General features: G+C 43.0%; 1 protein-coding gene across 1 annotated transcript in view; it reads right to left on the bottom strand.

The window, feature by feature from the left end:
• Window positions 1-1,352: 1,352 nt before the first annotated feature.
• Window positions 1,353-20,654, bottom strand: part of MSN (moesin) — a 66,525-nt gene continuing 47,223 nt past the window's right edge. Inside the window, exons 3-13 of the mRNA XM_025862833.2 lie at window positions 15,616-15,711; window positions 13,958-14,232; window positions 12,415-12,498; window positions 11,593-11,739; window positions 10,495-10,591; window positions 8,588-8,751; window positions 6,081-6,211; window positions 5,691-5,851; window positions 4,316-4,408; window positions 3,762-3,986; window positions 1,353-3,232 (exon numbers count right to left, since the gene is read on the bottom strand). Of these exons, the coding sequence (XP_025718618.1) occupies window positions 3,068-3,232; window positions 3,762-3,986; window positions 4,316-4,408; window positions 5,691-5,851; window positions 6,081-6,211; window positions 8,588-8,751; window positions 10,495-10,591; window positions 11,593-11,739; window positions 12,415-12,498; window positions 13,958-14,232; window positions 15,616-15,711 (1,638 nt within the window). The 3' untranslated portion in view covers window positions 1,353-3,067. The remainder of the gene's footprint in view (window positions 3,233-3,761; window positions 3,987-4,315; window positions 4,409-5,690; window positions 5,852-6,080; window positions 6,212-8,587; window positions 8,752-10,494; window positions 10,592-11,592; window positions 11,740-12,414; window positions 12,499-13,957; window positions 14,233-15,615; window positions 15,712-20,654) is intronic.

The raw sequence follows: 20,654 nt of genomic DNA, 5'->3' as shown, positions 1-20,654 counted from the left end.
GGATGGGTGAAATGGGGGATGTGATAAGGAGCACACTTGCTGTGCTGAGCACTGGGAGATGTATGGAATTGTTGAATCACTGTATTGTACACCTGAAACTAATATAACACTACATGTTAACTATACTGAAATTAAAATAAAATTAAAAAAAATAAAAAGTGTTAAAAAATAGTATGTCTTCAGAGCAGTGGTTCCCAAGTCTGTCTACACATTGAAATCATCAAATGTACTGATGTCTGTATTCTACTACTACAGATTGTAATTTGATCTGAGGATGTGGTCTAGGCTTTTCAACCTTTAAAATTCCAATGTTCAAACAAGTTCAGGTGCCCTGGTTCAAAGGTTTGTTGTGAAGGATTTAAAGCTCACAGAATACCTAGTTTACTTTCCCTGCAAGTGTTGGTTCACCAAGAAGGGGACTGGTAAGTGAGATAGAATCACTTGCTTGTTTTTCTTTTATATCGCATATATATATGGCTCTAAACAATATAGTTTAGTTTGTTTTTTGAACTCTATATAAATGGAATCGTTTATATAGTGCTTCATGCACTCAATCTGTAAGATTCATTTGTGGTATTGTAGTTTATTCATTTTATTGCTGAATAATTTTCCATATGAATATGAATATGTAGCAATATATTTCTCTCTTCTGCTGTTGATGCCCGATAGGGTTGTTGAGGTTATTGTCAAAATGCTGCTATGTGTCAGGTTCAAGACAGCCTAGAAATCTTATCTGGGTCTCAGTTTCCTCATCTGGAAAACTAGAATAACCCCATTTAGGCTACAAAATTGACATGTTTTGTAAGCCATAAAGTACTTCCCAACAGCTTTTGTACATACTCCATCTCACTTCACACTCCACTCCTCACTGCCTTTTACAACAGGGCTCAAGGTAATTTTTCTGACCTTCACTGGTACTGCAAAAAGTGAGGGTAGTAGGAAGTTGGCAAGCCTGGAAGATTTCCTGACAAGAAGGCAGTACAAGGCCTAACTATCCCAGGAGGAATCTAGAGATACAAACCATTCCTCACAAGCAACCCAAAATCCCAAGTGTAAGTGAGCCCCAGAGCATCACATGGTCAATGCAGGGCCCACTACACTGGAAAAATTGGCCTGGAGCTGTGGAAAGGGCATAGGTGATTAAGACAGTCCTATGCCCTTGGGCAGTTATTCTTTTTTTTTCAATTCCATTGGCCCCTCTCTAAAATGAGGATGGTCATATCCACTTTCTATAGGACTGAAATGAGGATGAAATAAGACCAAGGATTGGAAGGTGGTCTACAGAATGGAAATTACAGTGTAGTATCTTATAGCCACCCACTCACACCACAACAAAAAATCAAATAACAGAGAAGTCTTCCTAAATTTTATTGGCACTGAAATAGAACATGGGTTGAGCATAAACCCCTCCAAAAACAATTTTTAAAAACCCCAAAAATACACACAAAAAAACTGAATACAAAATATAACCTTTCTCCCCAGCCTCCCTGTGGGTGCGTTATTGCCCTTAAGGCAGCTAGATTGCCCCACAATTCCAGGTTTGAATTTAGCCAATATAGGGCATATCACCAAGAGACTGTCAATATAATTCACAGCAATGCACGTAAGACTCCCCAAGTCAGGCAGGATGGAGTCAGGGAGGGATTGAAGCCAAGGGCTTTGGGCTAGGAGCACTGCATGGAGGAACAGTTTGACCCTTTGGGGACTTAACTCTGGGGAGAAGAGAAAATAAAAAGAACAATAAAACCAAATACCAAGTACTTTAAGAATGAACTGTATGACCTATAGTGACAGGTGACATCACTAATACTGAAAGCTTCTTACAATAATGTTTCTGGCAAAATACTTTATAATATAGTATATGCTTCCCAGGTGTGGGGATGGTAAGGAAATGAGGCCAAAATGATCCTGCCTCAAAACTAATATCTTCTAAGGGTGCATTAGCAAGAAACACAGAAATCAATATTGAATTAGATGCCACTAGAATATATAATACTGGTAGGAAAAAAAAGAGCACACATGAAACAAAGAGGAGGAGGTTGCTCCTGTGTTGAGAGAAAGGGGTTAGAGTGTAGAAGGGACCAGGCCAGAGCCCCCAACAGCTCTCTGAAGCTCAGTGTGAACTTTTCCCCCCATTGGCAAGAGTCCTGGATAGGGCTGGCTAGGTTTTGGGGTAACCATCCCTACTATTCTAGCTGGAGGGAATTTGGGGATTAGAATGAGGAGGGGCAGGTCCCAAGAAGGGAGGAACCCAGAATAATAGTAAGGGATACCTCTGCCCATAGAGCTCACTTGAAATAAGCCTAGGCTCCCATAAGGCATTGGGGGAAGATCTTCTAAACAGCCTTGCCTGAATAGAATGGCCAATAGCCTTATAAGATGTTGGTGAAGTCTCTTAAAAGTACTGTCTCCTCCAATCTCACTGTGGAGAAAAACCGAATTCCTGAACTCAGGGACAAGACTTGTAAGAATTTTGTAACAGGTCCATTCTGGGAGGTATAGAGAAGAATGACTGAACATCTTTTTCGTTTCCAATCATTATGAAGCCTAAATAACTCTAGAAGAAATGGACATAGGAAGGTCTAATCCTTGGTCGGTTTGATACCCTAGAGCATATACCCAGAGCCCTGCCTCCTTCTGTAAACCTTGTGATGCTCCAGTTCTGCAAATCACAGGACCCTGAAAAGGAAGGCAGTTGTGGAGCAGGGATGGGGGCTAGTTTTCAACCTACACCATGCTTAAGTCCTACAGAACAGTAAATGTGGGGGTATTTCCCCAGTCAAGTGGGAAGTGTCTCTGAGCTTCAGAAGTGGTCTCTTCTAGTAATCTAGATTAAAATGGGAGAGGGAAAAGAGGGTCCAATTGGTGCCATAGTGGGCCATTTATTTGCCCAAGGAAGTGAGTGAGGGCTGAGGGGCTAGGTTTGGTCCCATAGGGGCACTGAAGGCTTGGCATGACTCCAGGGCTGCTCTAGTTAGTAGCTTCAGCACAGTGTGAGTTAGGCAAGAGTATAGGAGTGTGGGGGCAAGGAAGAAGGGAGGAGGGGTCCCTAGAGGCTGGGTGACCATTACATGGACTCAAATTCATCAATACGCTGCTTGGTATTGCCCTGCCGGATTTGACGCAGGGTCTTGTATTTGTCTCGGCCAAGTCGCATGTTCTCAGCATGGATCATGTCATTGGCAGTCTTCTTGGACTCATCGCGGGCATTGGCCAGTTCTGAAGTGAGGGCCTGTGAGGGTTTAAGGGGATGAGAGGTTAATGGTTTGCTCTCACTTTATCCCCTTATTTAACCAGATTCATCAGATTCATTCTTTCTCTCTCTCTCCCTCTCTCTCTCGCGGCACACACACATACCCCCTCACTGCTCTCTTTCTGCACACAAACACATACACCTATTTTTGAGGGCCATTTTCAGCCCTGTTGGGAATGCGGTGGGGCAAGAACAAAACAAAAAACCCCACAAACTTAGGGGACCAATGGCAGGTATTCTCTGAGAGTAGAACAATGTATCAAAGATTCAGGTAGACATTGGGTCAGGGTATTTTCTGAATATAAGAGATAAATGGAGTGTGGGGCAAAAAACAAAAGGAAGAGGTGGCCCAAGTTCTGACTGATAAGTGATGGGTGCCTATCCTTAAACTCTCATTAGAGAAAGGCTCAGACTCTCATACTCCACTGAGACAGGCTCCTCTACCTAACCCCATGATGATCTAGGGAATGCACATGGTATCTTTGACCCTTTGGCCCTGCCAGGATACCTTCAGGTGCTTCTGCACACGCTCATTCTTCTCTGCCTCAGTGGTACGTTCCTCCTCACTTCGATCCTTGGCCATGGCATCAGCCCGCAGGTCAGCACTGGCCTCTGCCCCATTCTCATCCTGCTCATCCTGCTCATTCTCCGCCGGCTCAGCTACATGAGGTGTACTCATAGCAGTCTTCAGCTCAGCACGGGTCTTCTCCAAGTCTTCTTGTACCATCTGAGCCTGTCCAGTAACAGAGGGCAAGAAGAACCAGCAGTCAGATCAGGCTAACTTGTGGCATCCTACAAGTGCATAGAATGGCTCAGCAGGAGGCAGGCACCAGGTAGGCCAAGTCACTTTTTCTGCCTTTAGTTTCTGCACCTGTACAATAGGAACAATTTACCAACTTCCCTGGTGTACTGGAGAGTCCTGGGAAGTATTTGAGAAAGCCTCGAGCTCCTTCTCCCGTGATGCCTGCTGTCAAGGAAGGATGGAAGGAGTAAGGAGCCCAAATCTGAGGAATCTAAGGTATCCTCTTTCATAATGTTTTTACTCTGGGCATTGTGTCTCACCTTCTGCTGCCATTCCACAGCCTCACTTTCCTTCTTCTGTCGGGCCATCTCCAGCTGGGAGATTCGAGCTGTCAACTCTGCCATTTCCAAGGCCTATGGACAAATTGGAAGCTTGTGAGAGCTGAGCCTTCTGGTCCTCAGGACCTAGGTATCTTCAACCCCAGTTCCCCTGGGGAACCGATAGGAAACTTTCTGTTCTACTTGCTTGCTGTCCTGGAGGCTCTTTTTACCACACCTCCTCCAGGAAGCCTGGAAGACCACTCCTATTCTCAGATCTCCTATTCTTATTAACTCCAAATCATTTCGTTAGAAGTCAGAGATCCACTCCTAGACTACAGACCTCCTGAACACAAACATGTCATTTCTCTCTTCCTCATCTCTCTCTCTTTCTCTTTCTCTCTCCCCCCCCCCTTCCCTCTCTCCCTCTCCCTCTCTTTCTCTTGTGCATGCACTGTTGCCCACTGCATATTTAGGGCCTTTGTAAAGATTTGGAAATCACCATGTCACTGCCTGAAGTGCCAGACTCTTTCCTGTTTTCCTAGAATGCTCCACTAAGACTTCTCTCAGGACAAGTATAGGAAAGACACTATAGTGTCACAAGGCAATCTGAACAAGGGAAAAAACTTAGGCACACCCTCACACCTTGGACACATCTATCTCCTAGAGGAAGCTTTCCCCTGCTAATTAGGTCTTAGTTCCTGCATTCACACTCCAAACAGTAGAAGGAAAGAACATACATCAAGGAATTTGGGACACAGGTTCTTAGCTTTTGAGTGACAGAAGTAAATGAAAGTAAGGATGCTCACCCTCTTCCCCTGAAAAGTGCACAGACACATAGTTTTACATACAATTTTAGTGAACAAATCCTTCAAAGAGAGGCAAAAATGGGTTCTCATCCTTACTTAGCCACACTGTGTGATCTTTGACAAGTCTCTTAAACCTCCCTGAGTCCTAATTTCCTTATCTGGGCATAGTATCCCATGTGGGTTAATCCCGTAGGATTATTGGGAGAGGAAATAAGAAAGTAAGGGGAAAGGAAAAGTTGCTAGCATAGCTTTTAACACACAGTAGGTAGTCAATTAAGTGTCAATTCCTTTGCTTCTTTCCTCCCTCCCTTTCCTTTGTCAGGTCATCAGCTCAGATCCCCAAGGGCTAAGAAAGTAGAATAAAAGTAAGGGTTAGGGAAGACTGCAAAGCTTTCTGGGCCACATCAGTGACTTTGCAGCTTGCTTCTGAATAAGCTATCTGCTGGGGGCCTGTTGACTGGCACCCTGCTGGAAGGAGCCAGCCCTGCAGGCAGGGGCAACTGTGAATAGGTAGACAGACAGGGAAGAAAATTCAGGTACCACAATCCTAGTCCATTTTGTAGCTTTACCAGCTGTTCCTGAGTCTTCTTCTGATCCCGGGAGGCCTGCAACAGGGCTTCCTTGGCCTCTTCTGCTTCTTGACGCTCTTTGGCCAGTTTTTCAGCCTCGCTCTGGGCACGCTTCCGCTCCTGTTCAAGCTCCAGAGCCCTGCGGGTCTGTTCTTCTAGTTCTGGAAAGAAAAGAAGGGGGAAAGGTGGTGAAACATGCAGACATGGAAGGAACACCTAGTTTCCTTCCTGGAAATGCTTCACCCCACGGCACAGCTGGCAGAAAGCTCTGGGTACTCTTCCTTTTGCCCCAACTTTCATCTATCTGTAGCCACATATGGATTATATAGCCTGAGTCTGCAGCTCAAGCAGGAAAACCCAGTCTCCAAGGTGACTGACTCTAAGCCTCACCCTGTTGAGCCTTCTTAGTCTGTTCCTCAATTTGCTTCAGCCTCTCCATCAGTTCCTCCTTTTCCCGTTCAATCTTCTCCTTCTCCTTTTCTGCCATCTCACGCTTCTTCTTCTCATTTTCCAGCAAAGCACTAAGAGAAAGGGATGGAATAGGTCACATGGAAAGGCCCTAAGGCTCCCTGGCCCTGGATCCTCAGCCCCTACCCATCCAACATACTTAGAGCCTGTCAGTTGGGACCACGCTTCTGTATCTCCACATCCTGTCCTTACATCATAGCCCCACATGGGTCAGTACACTCAGGACCCTGTCATTTGTCCCAGAGTCATGAGATCCAACCTGAATTCCCAGCTCTACTACTCACCAGTGGGTAACCAGTGGGTAAACTTAGCTATGTCACTTCTTTGCTCTTGTTCTCAGTACCCCTATCTGTAAAATGGTCTGATAAGTCCTGCCCTGTCTACTGTGCTTCAATCCCAGCCATCTGGGTATCAGTCCTTAGGCCTAACTCTGCAGGCCCTCTGAAGCCCAGCTCTAGGCTCTTTTTTCCCATAATTTGTTGCAAATCTAGAACAACTATTCACTTTTTCTTGCCCCGATACCTCTTCCAGGAGGTTGCCTTTTCACCCTAGGTTAGGTGTCTTTTCTTTCTCTGGGCCCTCAGAATACTTGGCCTATCCTTCTCCCCATCCCTCTTCTTTATTATTTTTCTCCACAGCACTTCCTTACCATTTCACATACTGTATAATTTGCTTATTTGTTCTGTCTCTTTCCACTAGAATGTCAGCTTCCTGATAGCAGGGATTTTTGTCTGTTTTATATTTCACTGCTCAATAAATATTTATTGAGTAAAAAAAATGATACAGCATTTGTACCTTGAACAGTTATGTGTATATTATTTTTCCTCTTTCTCCAACCAGACTGTGAAGTCCTTGAGGGCAAGGTTCCTGCCAGTTCTGGCTCTGTAAACTGTCCCCAATCTCAGTAAAATTTTTCTGAATAAGTAAGAACTTCGGGTGTCTAACTTCTCAAACATGGACTCCTTTTCTAGCCTACTAGATTTAGAAGCCTCCTGAGGTTCCAAACTCTTTATGACAGTACCTACTAGTACCTACTAGAACAGGGCTCTCAAACCTTAATGTGCAGAGGAAACACCTGAGATCTTATTTTTTAAATAACTTATTGAGGTGAAATTCACATAATAGTAACCACTATAAAGCAAACAATTTGGTGGCATTTTAGTACATTCACAATGTTGTACATTCACCACCTCTATCTAGTTCCAAAACATTTTCATCACTCCAAAGCAAAACCACATACTCATTAAGTGAGTTTCTTCCTATCTCTCCTCCCCATAACCCCTAATAACCACCAACCTGCATTCTGCCTCTACACATTTATCTATTTTGGATATTTCATATAAATGGAATCATATGGTATATGAAATTTTGTATCTGGTTTCTTTAACTTAGCATAATGTTATAGAGGTTCATTCACATTGTAATATGTATCAGTACTTCATTCCTTTTAATGGCTGAATAATATTCCATTGTATGGCTATACAATGTGTTTATCCATTCATCTGTTGGACATTTGGGCTGTTTTTACCTTATGGCTATTGTAAATAGCACTGCTATGAACACTTGTGTACATGTACTGTTTTTAATTATATTGAATATAGACCTAGGAGTGGAATTGTGGGATCATATGGTAATTCTATGTTTAACTTTTTAAGAAACCACCAAATATTTTCCATAGTAGCTGAAACATTTCCACCAGCAATGTACATGAGTTCCAATTTTTCCACATCCTTGACAATAGTTATTATTTTCTGTATTTATTTATTATATCCATATTCGTGAGTTATCAAGTGATATCTCACTGTAGTTCAGATTTGCATTTCCCTGATGACTAGGGATGTTTTCACATGCCTGCTGGCCATTCGCATAACTTCTTTGGAGAACTGATCATCTAGGATCTTAAGAAGCAGATTCTGAATCAGCAGGTCTGGAGCATGGTGTCAGATTCTGCCTTTCTAATAAGTTCCCAAGTTGCTGTTGCTGAGCCTTGCTACACTTTCAGTAGCAAGGGAGTTACACGGCATAAGGGCTTCATAAGGAAAATTCTGTTGGCTCTTCCCAATTCCACTCAGAAATCCCCATAGAGTCCATGTTTAAATGTGCATGGAGCCTTCTGCTAATGCCACTACGCTGGTCAGATAGCCCGGAGCAACCCAGAGTCTATCTAGAAGAGCAATGGCATGAGGGTCAGAGACAATGTGGAACTATGAAATACCCCTCCCTCCTCTGAGCCTCTGAAATCCTAGGCTTCTGATGCCTGCTTCTTGGGGAAGGGGATGCCTGAGACTTAATGGAGGAGGTGATAACCCTGTACAGCTCTCTCTCCCCCCATCCAAGATGGTTTCATGTCTTTCCTTTATCAATCTTGACACTTTTGAGAAGCTTCTTTGCCCTAGCCTCTGCCTCCACTCCAGTTCCACAGAACCTACCGTTCCATCTGTTTCTGGTGCTTCTCCTCCCGGGCCTGTGCCTTCATCTGCTGTACCTCAATGGTGTCAGGCTTGCGACGGCGCATGTATAGCTCATGGTTCCCCATGCACAGGGCCAAGATACGCTTGTTAATCCGCAGCCGGGGAGCATAGAAGACAAAGTCCTGGTGGGAAACCAACAATCAAAATGAGATTGGAGGGACAGATGAAGGTGAACTTCTGCCTTTTGAAAGCACTGGAAGGGTTATTTAGCCCAGTTTTCTCATGTTACAGATAGGAAGATTAATTATCAGAGTGGTGAAGTGAGTTGCCCATGGTAACACAGCAGACTAGTGGCAAACCTGGGACTAGAACCCAGGCTTCTTGACTCTGAAACCAGTGCTCTTTCCACCAAACCACAATTTCTTTCAACCTTTGCTTGTGAAAGCATCACATCCTAAAATATCCTCAATCTAATTGAAAGATAGGAACTGAATCTATCTGCTAATTAGGGATCCTGTTAAATCTCAGGGGCCTCTCTTTGAGGCCCAATAATCCCTGCATAATACACTGGTATATACAGTATGGGGGGCAGGACTGTTTCTGTAACCTCCTAAAAGCATATCCTAGGCATAGCCCCTTAAATCATTTTTGGAATAAGGCAAGTTGTAAATATATACATAAATACATAAATCTGAACATTGATTGTCCTGGCTGTCATTTTTAAAAATAAGCCCTTGATCTCAGCTGGCTTTGTTACTTACCTTTTTCCAACAAAAGTTGAACACAGCAGCAATTAAAAAAAAGAAAAAGAAAAACCACACACACACACAAGAAAATCTAGTTTGTTTGTTACTATAAATACCACTGGACCAAGGTTACCAACTCATTGGCTAACCACCAGTTCCTCTGCCATGGAACCCAAACTACTACTGTTTCATATGGCTTAGTGTACAGCGGACGGAGCACAGGCTCTAGAGGTCAAATAATGTATATATAAACCCCAGATTTATCATTTTTAGCTGTGTGATCTTGGGCAAATCACCACAATTCTTTGAATCTTAATTTCCACAATTATAAAACAGGTATGCTACTACCTACCTGACAATGTTGTTGAGGGTTAAACAAGATAACATATATATATAGTGCCTAGCAGCAGAAGTTCAGAGACCTTATAGCTCTATAGGAGCTTATAGGAGAAGAATTGTTGAGGCTTCATGAGAAGGGTCTGTCTCAGCATGGCCTTTGACCCTTGTTGGACATGAGGTACACCAAAAGACAAGACCCTTTTCTGTTTTCTATCCTACTCTCAATCACCAGCTTTCCAGTCTTATCAACCACAGGCAACTGAGTAGGTGAAAAGTGTGGTGAGCATGTTAGAGGAATGACTGGACCCAAACCCCTTTCTTGTTCTTGGGTTGCTCTGGAGATAAGTCTTGAGCGGACAGCAGCAAAGTTATACCAAAAAGCAAGTTTGGAAGATCATCTTTGGATCTGGACTTCTGGCTTTGTCTTTTCTCCACAATTAAAAATAAATCAAGTACATAAACAATTTCACTTTCTGGAGCCTAGAGGCTTTAAAAAATAAGATGCACTCTCTGTTTCCACCCCACAGCATCAGGGCAGCAGAAGACAGTGGTGGAGAGGCAGTACTTAGACTGCCTGTGGCTCTCCCTCATCTCTGCTTCTCCTAACATACAGGTAGCAGGGTGGCATCAGCTACAGGATGTCCCTGGTCATGTCCTGTCATCAATATCCCCTTCCACTGCCAATCTCCTTTTGTGCCTCCTATTTCCAGTCCCCGCACACATACACACACACACACAAAAAGCCAGAAAAATGAGAGAAAGATACAATAACCTGATTGCTCCTAGCATTATCCAGGTCTTGGCAAGTACCTGTCTTGTTCAGTAGGAGGAATCACTTACCGGGGCTTTTTTGTCAATGGGCTTGATGACAAATTTCTTGTCATTGAAAGAAATATTTCTGATTTCACTCCAGGGAAAGCCTATCTTGGGAGTCAGTCTGTAGAGAACAAGAACATTAGGACAAGGGAAAGACAGGAAGGACACAGAGGGTCGGTGGTGTGCCCTCTGTACCCAACTTCTTCCTTAAGGAGGTAGATTCATTGTCAGCTCAGCCAGTGTTATCACATGCCACCAAGTCAGTTGCCAGCATTGAGGGTGCAAAAAGGACCTCCTGATACCACAACCAACTTATTATTTCTTGTCCCAAACTCTGAGGTTTGTTTTATTGTATTTTTTGTTGAGGCATGGACCTTGTAAAAATCTCTCACAAGAATCTCCAGCCCTATTTTACTGGGACTCTTTCACCCAAGGTTGTAATAGTTGGGGAGAATGTAAACAATGAGCTCCAAGATTCAGAAGTTACATGGAACAATCATTTATTACATCCATCCTCACCAAGAGCAGACCAAGGGAAAAAAAATAAGTGAGAGAAGTCTGTAGAAAGAGGGAATATAGGCCAAAAAGCATTTAATCATCATATGGGAGTAGAATTAATTACAAATCCTGACAAGGCAGGTGCTAGGCTAATGCTGTCCAATAGAAATATGAGATTTTAAATTTTCTAATAGCCACATGAAAATAAGTAAAAAAAGGAAACAGATGGGAGTAACTAGAATAACAGTTCATTTAACCCAGTACATCCAAAAGACTATCATTTGAACATGTAAATTAATATTTAAAAAATATCAATGAGACATTCATCATTCTGTTTTTCATACTAAGTCTTCAAAGGCTTGTGTACAGTTTACACTTACAGCATATCTCAATTTAAGAGTAGCCACATTTCAAGAGCTTAATAGCCACATGTGGCCAGCGACTACCATAATGGATGGTCAATGCAAGATTTTAGAGGCCTGAGAGGTTATGCAATCATTTGGGCTGATCTAACTAGGTAGAAAAAGGTGGGACCCAGGTAGGACCCAGAGGTACAGTCCTACTTCATGATGAGCCCTAGGTGTAAGAGTGGCCCAAATAAACTAAGATAACTCTAAGCTATACCTGTCATTCTGCTCATAGATGTTGAGACCTAGGGCATCCACTCCCAGCCACAACTCTGAGCCTTTCTTGTTCTTGATGCTGAAGTAGTTCACACCATACATCTCCAGGTCCTGGGCAATCTTCAGATATTCTAGAACAGCATCCTCCCTAAATAACAGATTTGGGAGGGGGGGTTATAGAGGGAAACCTGTGAATCAGACCCAGGGGGATAGCCTACCTACTCTGCACTTCTGACAAGAATCTTGCCATTAGGGGAGAGAAAGGGGATAGAAGGTGAGCAGATGATGGAAAATAGAGCACAACATGACTTTTGTCAAACAAAACTTGCTAACAGGAGCCGAAGATCTGAGGTTCCCAAGGGTAACAAGGGTGGGCTGACCCTCGCTGGCCTCTGGCATGTTAGCTGCAATAAAGCCTCTTATGTTCTTAGCAGAGCCCAGATGGTGTGGTGATGGCAAAATGATAAGATTTGATCCTCAACTAGACAACACCAAATGATCTGCCATGTTTAGAGAGCTCCTTTCACATTTCTTTCTTGGGGAGGAGTCCCTGGTACTCTAGAAGCTCCCTAGGGATCCTGAGGTTCCTTTTGTTTCTTTATGGTCAAAACTCTTTGGGCTATCAGTTGCCATCATTCAAAAAAATACAGCTTTATAATGATCCTTAATTGCCTTCTATCTCTAATTTCCCCTATAAATTGCATTCCTGTCCCTTTCTCTCCAACATCCTCTAGTGCCCCTAGTCCTTTGCCTCTTTCCACCAGAACCTCTCTCATTCTCCTTGAAAAAGCAGTAGAACCCACAGTTGCTAGGGTGATCTTACCTGAGCATGCCCCGGTGCTCCTCATGCCACACCTGGATCCGCTCCTCCCACTGGTCCTTGTTGAGTTTATGCTGTTCTAGAACCCTGGAAAGACAACAGATAGTAGTTTCAAGCACAAAACCCAAATGCAGGAATAAAGGGAAGCCCACTTAGCTCTCTGACAGGTTGATGCAAAGAAGATATGAAATCAGCCCACTGAGATCATACTGGAAGTAGACTGAAATTATAGCAGGAGGTATTAATTAGACATAGGGAACTGCATGAGAGGTAGGAGAGACACAAGAATGGGTGGAAAATAAAGACAGTGGAAACACCTTCCTTTGTAGTTTTAACCAGAAAATCCAATAATATGCTATGATTTCCAAGTAGGGCAGTAATGTATCAAGAGTCTATGCTGACTTGAGGGGCTAAAAGTAGAGATGGGCCTCATGGAGGAGGCATGACTCTCTCTCCTAGATCCTTATGGAACAAATGATTTGTGTTTATGAGAAAATTGCTCAGAGATGAGATTACAGCCTACAGCTAAAGAACAGAGAACTGAGCCCAAATGGCTTTAGAAGAAACCAACAGGCTCACCCTCCCAGATCTACTAGATCATAAGCAAGACTTGTTTTAAATATGCCATCTCAGACATCAAAGCAGTGACTCAGGTAGAGTTCCAGGGCACAGCCATTATCCATAATACCTCCAGTTAAGTTGTACATATGCCACAGCTCCAATAGGACTGAGGATCCCAGAATGAAGAACATTTCCTTCCATCCAAAACCTCATGAAAATGGCCGCTGGATGCAGTAGGGAAAAACCCAGGGTTAAAAATTCAAAAGACTGGGGGTTCCAGGTCTGGCTCTGCCTCAAACGAGCTGTGGGAGATCTGGCAAGTCAGAGTGAGCACTCTGCTCTATTTCCCTAGCCAGGAAATAAGGATAATGCTTGCCTTATTCGTTTTGTGTGTTGTTGTGATGCTAAAACAAAAATGAGTGTTTGAGAGCTTTCAGCTTTGAAGTTTATAAAAGCAGAAAGCTCTGTACACTGGTTATTGATATTAAAATACTGTTGGAGCTCCCCCACATCCCTGGCTTGGGTATTTCTCTCTCCCTCCTGTGAACCTCTGATACAAGAGGTCTAAATCAGTGAAAAGGATTGAAAAAAATGGAACCAGGGTGGGAGGAGTCAATCTGTCTCTGGTAATCTATATAAGCACCTGTTTCCAGAGTAATGCAATTCTGTAATCAGGCAAAAGAAGAGAGGGGGTAAAAGCTTTCTATTTTGAGAGTCAGGGTAACAACCGGGTATGGTGCCATATGCAAATGTGTGTCTCATATACCAACTGCCCCCAAATTTTGAGGTTAGGCTTAAGAAAGCTCCTCTTTTAAGGCTCCCCCCACAACACCATAAATTAGCAAAGTAAAAACCAGTATGCATAACATGGTCTTCGGACAGACCCTAGTAGAAAGGAACAGATCTGGCAATCCCTGTATGACAGGGCTTAGTCAGCCACGGACTTTCTTCATGTGAGGGCAGATGACCAAAGGCACCACCTCACCTCTGCGGCAGCAACTTGTCCCCAGCCAAGTAGCCAGACTTGTGGACTTCCTTATTGAAGTCGCCATACTTAGACTGGACAGCATAGGAGGCCAGCAGCACAGCAGTCTCAGGTGGGCAGTAAATATCATCATTGAGAATGCCCTCTTTCACTTGCAGGAAGAACAGGCGCTGTGTGATATCCTGGATCAATTCCTCTGATACATCCTCAGGATAGAACTTGGCCCGGAACTTGAAGAGCAGGGGGCTTTCCTTCCGCACATCCTGGGCAGTCACCTGGGAGCAGCAAGGGGTTATGGGCTCTTAAAAAATAGTCTTTGGCTGTCGGGTGGTGAGAGACACTGAAAGGTCATCAAATTTGGGTAATCCCAAAGAGCCAGGTGGCAACTGTTCTGGTAATTCCGAAAAGAGAAACACTGCTTTCCCTGGGAACCTGATCCCATGTCCATAATTGCTTCTTTTTGGGGATTACTTCCTGAAATGACCTTACACCCACTGATGATCATAAGCCTTCAAGCCACCATCTGACTATATACCAACTGCCCCTAAATCTTGAGGTTAGGCTTAAGAAAGCTCTTCTTTTAAGCGCCCCCCAAACACCATAAATTAGCAAAGTAAAAACCAGTATGTATCACTGAGGCCTAGGAATTGGCTAGACATGAGAACAAACTAGACTGTCTTTTAAAGCCCGAAATTGGCTCTTAACAGCAACACATTTGTCCAGCAAAAGTCTCCACTTCTTGGGAAACAAGACTCTGCCAACACAAGGTGAGGCACCTATCCCCTAGACACAATCAGAAACACAAGCCACAAGACATTGGAAACCTCCAAGGAAAAAGTTAGGAAGTTTGAGGATATTGTGATAGAGGACTGCCATGTTCCTGCAGAGACACTGTTTAGAGGTGAAGAGCTTGAATGGACTTAACTCAAATCATCTCATTTGGAGCTCAGTTGAGATAGACAATCAAGAAAGAATGGGTTAGATAGGTGATGGGTATTAAGGAAGGCACTTGTGATGAGCACCAGGTGTTGTATGTAAGCGATAAATCGCTAAATTCTACACCTGAAAATAATATTGCACTGTATGTTAACTAGCTGGAATTTAAATAAGTACTTGAGGGAAAAAAAGATGTGTTAATAAACTTATGTGTAGATGCCTATGGGAGAAAAAAAGAAAAGAAAGAGAGAAGCATCTGTATGGAGCTAACCTCCATATCAGGTGACAGGTGGAGAAGGGACAAGATAAGATTATGAGGCCTTCAACAGTCTTTCCAGTTCAAGAGTCTGTTACTCTCCTTTTAACAAACTTCCTAAAGTCCTTGAGTTTGGAAAGAAAAAATAGGATGCCAATCCCCTCTTGAAAATGCATTAATGACTATGGTATAAAACAAGTCAACGTTTTAAGACAGAGCTCCCAGGAGAAAGGGAAAGGTCTCTTTCTCCTTGGACACTGGCCATTCTCACTGTTAGAAGTCAAAGTGGGGACAGAGCAGGAGCTCTACCTTGGCTGAGTTCTCTGCCCTTATTCTGTTCTAGTGGTCAGTAGACCACCCAGTGAAAAGCACAGCCCTGGATTTGCCAGCTAGCACATGTTACCCCCTTGAATATAAATATGATGGAGGAATGAATTCCAAACCCAACAATGGGGTAAGCAGTTACCTTCTTATTGAGTTTTAGCCAAGTGGAGAAATTTTTAGTGTCCTGGTATTGCAGACCAAAGAACCAAACTTCCCTCAGGCCAATAGTTTTCACCACCTAGAAAAGAAAAAAAAAAAAAAACAGAAACAAAAAACAAAACAAAACATTGACTGAATGCCTACTTTGTGCCAGACACAGAGGACACAAAAGTGAAACTAACATGGTCCCTGATTTTAAAGGATATAAGGCGTCCAGGGTCTGGCAAGGAAATACACCTGGGCAGCAGTCAAGAAATGATGGCAGCATCTCTCTACACAAAGTACTTTTGCTAAGGTAGGAAACAGGTTTATCACTTTGGACCACTACCACACACCAATAACTCTATTCATTATCCCCTTTGATTTTCACAATAGCCCTGTAATACTTTGACAATTAGGGCCATTTTATAGATAGTAAAAGTAAGTTTCCAAGAAAAGGTTCAGTTAGTGAGTAGCAGAGTCAGGTCTGTTTGACTCCAAACCCATTCAAATCCAGTATTTACTGCCACTTCTTCCTTCTATTATGCCAGGTGCCTTTCTACTCCCAGGATGAATTAAAGGCTGGAAGTAGAAAATGTTGGCTTAACTCCTATATCTTCTTCTCTTGGGTTGCTCCATTATCTTTAGCAACTAGGAATATGCTCACACTCTTCTAACTGAATCCCATTTACAATGCCCCAAGAAAGAATGTTCAGGGAGACATAGCAGGTATTGTGGTATCTATATACTCCAAAGATGTGCTGTGTCTGGGTGCTGAGATGCTTCTTTCCAGCCCTGATTAGAGGCTAGTCATGATTCCCTTTACCACCCACACAAGCTGAGAATAGAAAAGAGGGTAGAAACAGGTGAGTACCTCAGTATAGTAGCTAAGTGGCCCCCGGTGTTCTAGACCTCTTGGCTAAGCAGTGGGTAGGAAAGGGAGGCCAGCCAGGAGATGGAGTTTGTTTTCCAGTCCCTGAGACCCTGACATTAGTATGTTAATGGTTCGGGCTGATAGCTGAACCCCAGCATGCCCACCACTAGAGATGGAGGCAATAAAGCTGACTCATATCCTAATGAGGTTATGCTGATGGTCTTCTTTCTTTTTTTCTTTTTTTTTGGGGGGGGGAGTGGGCAGGGGAAGTAGGGGAGTGAGGTGAAAGAATTTACCTGGATATAGAAATTGGAAAGAAGGACCCAATATTGCTAACGTCCCTCCTTGTGAATAAATCATATCTCCCCTCAACACATAGACACACACACACACACACACACACACACACACACGCATGCGCACACACACGTACATACCTCCACTATATCCACAAAATTTCTACCATGCATCCAAAGCCAGACCCCATAGTCACTCCTAAAGCTTAAAATCTAGAGCTTTAGAGGCCCAAAGGAAAAAGTAGCACATCTCTATTAAGTACTTACTGTGTACCAGGTACTGAACAACCCTGAGATAGCTATTATCTCTATTCTATAAACGAAGAAACAAAGGCTTAAGGGGCAACCTGCCTAGAAGACATGAATAGACACTTTTCCATCCAGATGGCTAACAGACACATGAAAAGATGCTCAACATCACTTATCATCAAGGAAATACAAATCCAAACCACAATACCACCTTACACCTGTCAGAATGGCTAAAATTAACAACACAGGAAACAATAAGTGTTGGCAAGGATGTGGAGAAAGGGGGACCCTCTAGCACTGTTGGTGGGAATGTAATGCAAACTGAAGCAATCACTCTGCAGAATAGTATGGAGATTCCTAAAAAAGTTAAAAATAGAACTACACTACAATCCAGCAGTTGCACTCCTAGGTATTTACCCAAAGTATAAAAAAATACAGATTCAAAGGGGTACATGAGCCCTGATGCTTATAGCAGCATTATCAACAATAGCCAAACTATGGAAAGAGCCCAAATGTCCTTCGATGATGAACGGATTAAGAAGATGTGGTATGTGTGTGTGTAGAATGATAGATAGATAGATGATATATATATACACACATATATATGTATAGATATAGATAGAGATACAACGGAATTTTACTCAACCATCAAAAAGAATGAAATCTTGGCATTTGCAATGATGTGGATGGAGCTAGAAATATATTATGCTAAGCAAAATAAGTCAATCAGAGAAAGACAAATACTATATGATTTCACTTATATGTAGAATTTTTTTTTTTAGATTTTTTTATTTATTTGTCAGAGAGAGAGAGGGCACAAGCAGGGATAGCAGCAGGCACAGGGGGAAGCGGCTCCTCACTGAGCAAGGAGCCAGATGCGGGGCTGGATCCCAGGACCCTGGGATCATGACCTGAGCCGAAGGCAGATGCTTAACTGACTGAGCCACCCAGGCATCCCTATATGTAGAATTTAAGAAACAAAACAGATGAACATATGGGAAGGGGGAAAGAAAGGAGAGGGGGAAACAAACCACAAGAGAGAGACTGTTAACAATAGAGAACGAACAAGGTTGATGGAGGGAGGTGGGCGGGTGATGAACTAGATGGGTGATAGCTATTAAAAAGTGCAGTTGTGATGAGCACTAGGTGTTGTATGTAAGTGATGAATCACTGAATTCTTCCCCCGAAACAAATATTGCACCGTATGTTAACTAAAATTTAAGTAATTTTTTTAAAAAATTGCACACCCCCCCAAAAAGAGGCAACCTGCCTAAAGCCATAGAGACTAGACTAGAATCTTGATGTATATGACTCCAAAACCTGTACCCTTTCTTTTCTAGCATGCTCTCTTTTATTTATTTATTTTTTTAAAGATTTTATTTCTTTATTTGACAGAGAGAGAGCACAAGCAGGGGGAGAGGCAGAGGCAGAGAGAGAAGCAGACTCCCCGCTGAGCAGGGAGCCTGACTGACATGGGGCTCGATCCCAGGACCCTGGAACCATGACCCGAGCCGAAGGCAGCCGCTTAACCAACTGAGCCACCCAGGCGCCCCTAGCATGCTCTCTTTTAATTCCAAGGATTCATATGAGCTTAGAAGCCCTGGGGTTCCCAAGTGACTAACTGCCTTGTCTCTCTTTTGCCCACATATCTCAGCCCTGTAATGAACTTTGATCATCTCTGCATATAGATACGGTTCCTGGCTTTCCACTAGGCTTAGTCAACAACCACTTTGGAGAGAAGCCATATCCCCAAGTCCTCAACTTTCATTGCTCACTGAGGCATGCATGATGTTCACACTTCCTTTCATAGCTTGAATCAGGTGTCAGGAAACCTGAGTGAAAGTCTCACCTCTGTCTCTAATTTGCTATGTGATCTTAAGGCAGCACATTTCCCTTAGCTTCCCCATCTATCTGGCTTCCCCATCTACTACAACTGGTGACTTAAATGGCCTCTTTCTTCCTTCAAGTTCATTCCACTAATTAGGTTATTTGTAAATGAAAAGAAATACAGTCCCATTTCCCACCTACCTCTTGCTGATTTGAATAACCAGGAACATGTTTAGAAAAAATAAGTTGTGTGTAGGGGGTGTTGAGGGAAGATTAAAAGACTTCCAGGATTCAATGGCAAGGTGAGTCCCTGAGTCTAAGTTAATAGGCAACAGGAATTGCCTATAAGTTTTAGATGGAGAACATAAAATGCTCATGTTGAAATTGATATTGGCTTTTTTTGCAGAGGATAGAGGGGGAGGGTATTAGAAAAAGATTAGAGAAGATTATTTAAAGCACCTCTTATCTCATCCTCGATCTAACTAGAGCCCAATTAACAGTTCTAAAGATTTTCCACAGGGTTGTAGAAGAATAGTGTGTCCAGATGCAATTGCTGGAGAAGTAATTCAGTCCCAGTAAGAAAGAGACACACTGAAGATGCTAAAGATGAACCATTAGGGCCAGGACACTAGGTCATGTGATGGCAGACTCAGAATAGAACTGGTAGGGCAGCAACTGGCCTCTGCCTATACCAACTGTAGAGGCTCGGCGACCCCAGAATTAAAAGGGACTAAGGCAGGTACAGACTACATAATCAGTCCTAGAGGTCCCAGGAATGAGCTCCTTAGCCTCGTTTTGCACCATGTTGTCTGTTTCACTAGAAGGATGAATAGGGGTGTAATGAGAGGAAGATCACAGGACCAAAATAGTTCCAGGATGTGGATTATCTCTGAGGAGCAGTTGGACAAATAACAGCAAAAGTGATATTAAAAAAAAAAAGATTTCAGGATCAGTAGCAAATTTTATCTCTCTGAGCTCTGCCTCTTCCCTTATGAACATAGAGAAATCAGATGCATATAAATTTTCCACTTCCTTAGGCTTCAGGGCTTTGGAGAGAGCAATCTCTCTCAGCCTCCACTGAAGTCCCAAAGTGAGGAAATAAGGGTGTGGAGGGAAGGAAATATGATCTAAGGTCAGAATTGAGACTGAAAAAGAACAAAGGATAAAACAGATGACCCCTAGACTCCAGGCTATAAGGAAATCTCCAATTAAGGTACACAGGGTACTGGGAATCATTTGATCAAGCAACTCTTGTCTCCACTTGGGAATGAGGCCAAGCTTTGCTTACTTCCAGCTTTGCTTCCAGCTGAGACCTCCACCCCAGACAAAAAAAGAAATCTTATTTTCTAGTGGGAGAGAGTCTCCAGGTCCTTGTTCCAGGAACAACATCTGTGGCTTCAGTGACTAGGGTCCTTCCCATTCCACTCTGAGAAATGACTCCATCTCTGATAAAATATATATATATTTTTTTTTTCTTGGCTCCCTTTGACCCCAGACTGCCAATTTATCTGGCCTGAGCTAGCATTTCTCAAAGCTTCTATGGAAGAAATCCCTAAGCAGCAGAAAATAATAAATGCATATACCCCAGGGGACACAAAGGATAGGGGGATATAAGTAGATGGCTAAAGCCAGAATTTCTTTGAAGACTCAGGTTTAATGTTAATTACATGTGCACATTTTACAGTCTATTCCTTAAATATCTATTTTTTTTGTTTTTTAAGGTTTATTTATTTAAGAGAGAGCGTGCACGTGCGTGCGTGACTGGGGGGAGGGGCATAGGGAGAGAATGCTCAAGCA

This window comes from Callorhinus ursinus, unplaced genomic scaffold, assembly GCF_003265705.2.
Source record: "Callorhinus ursinus isolate GAN/ISIS: 27379988/994484 unplaced genomic scaffold, GSC_fseal_2.0 scaffold66, whole genome shotgun sequence".
Taxonomy (NCBI): Eukaryota; Metazoa; Chordata; class Mammalia; order Carnivora; family Otariidae; genus Callorhinus; species Callorhinus ursinus.
The sequence above is the reverse complement of the archived record's forward strand: the minus strand, read 5'-3'. Positions and strand labels throughout refer to the sequence as shown.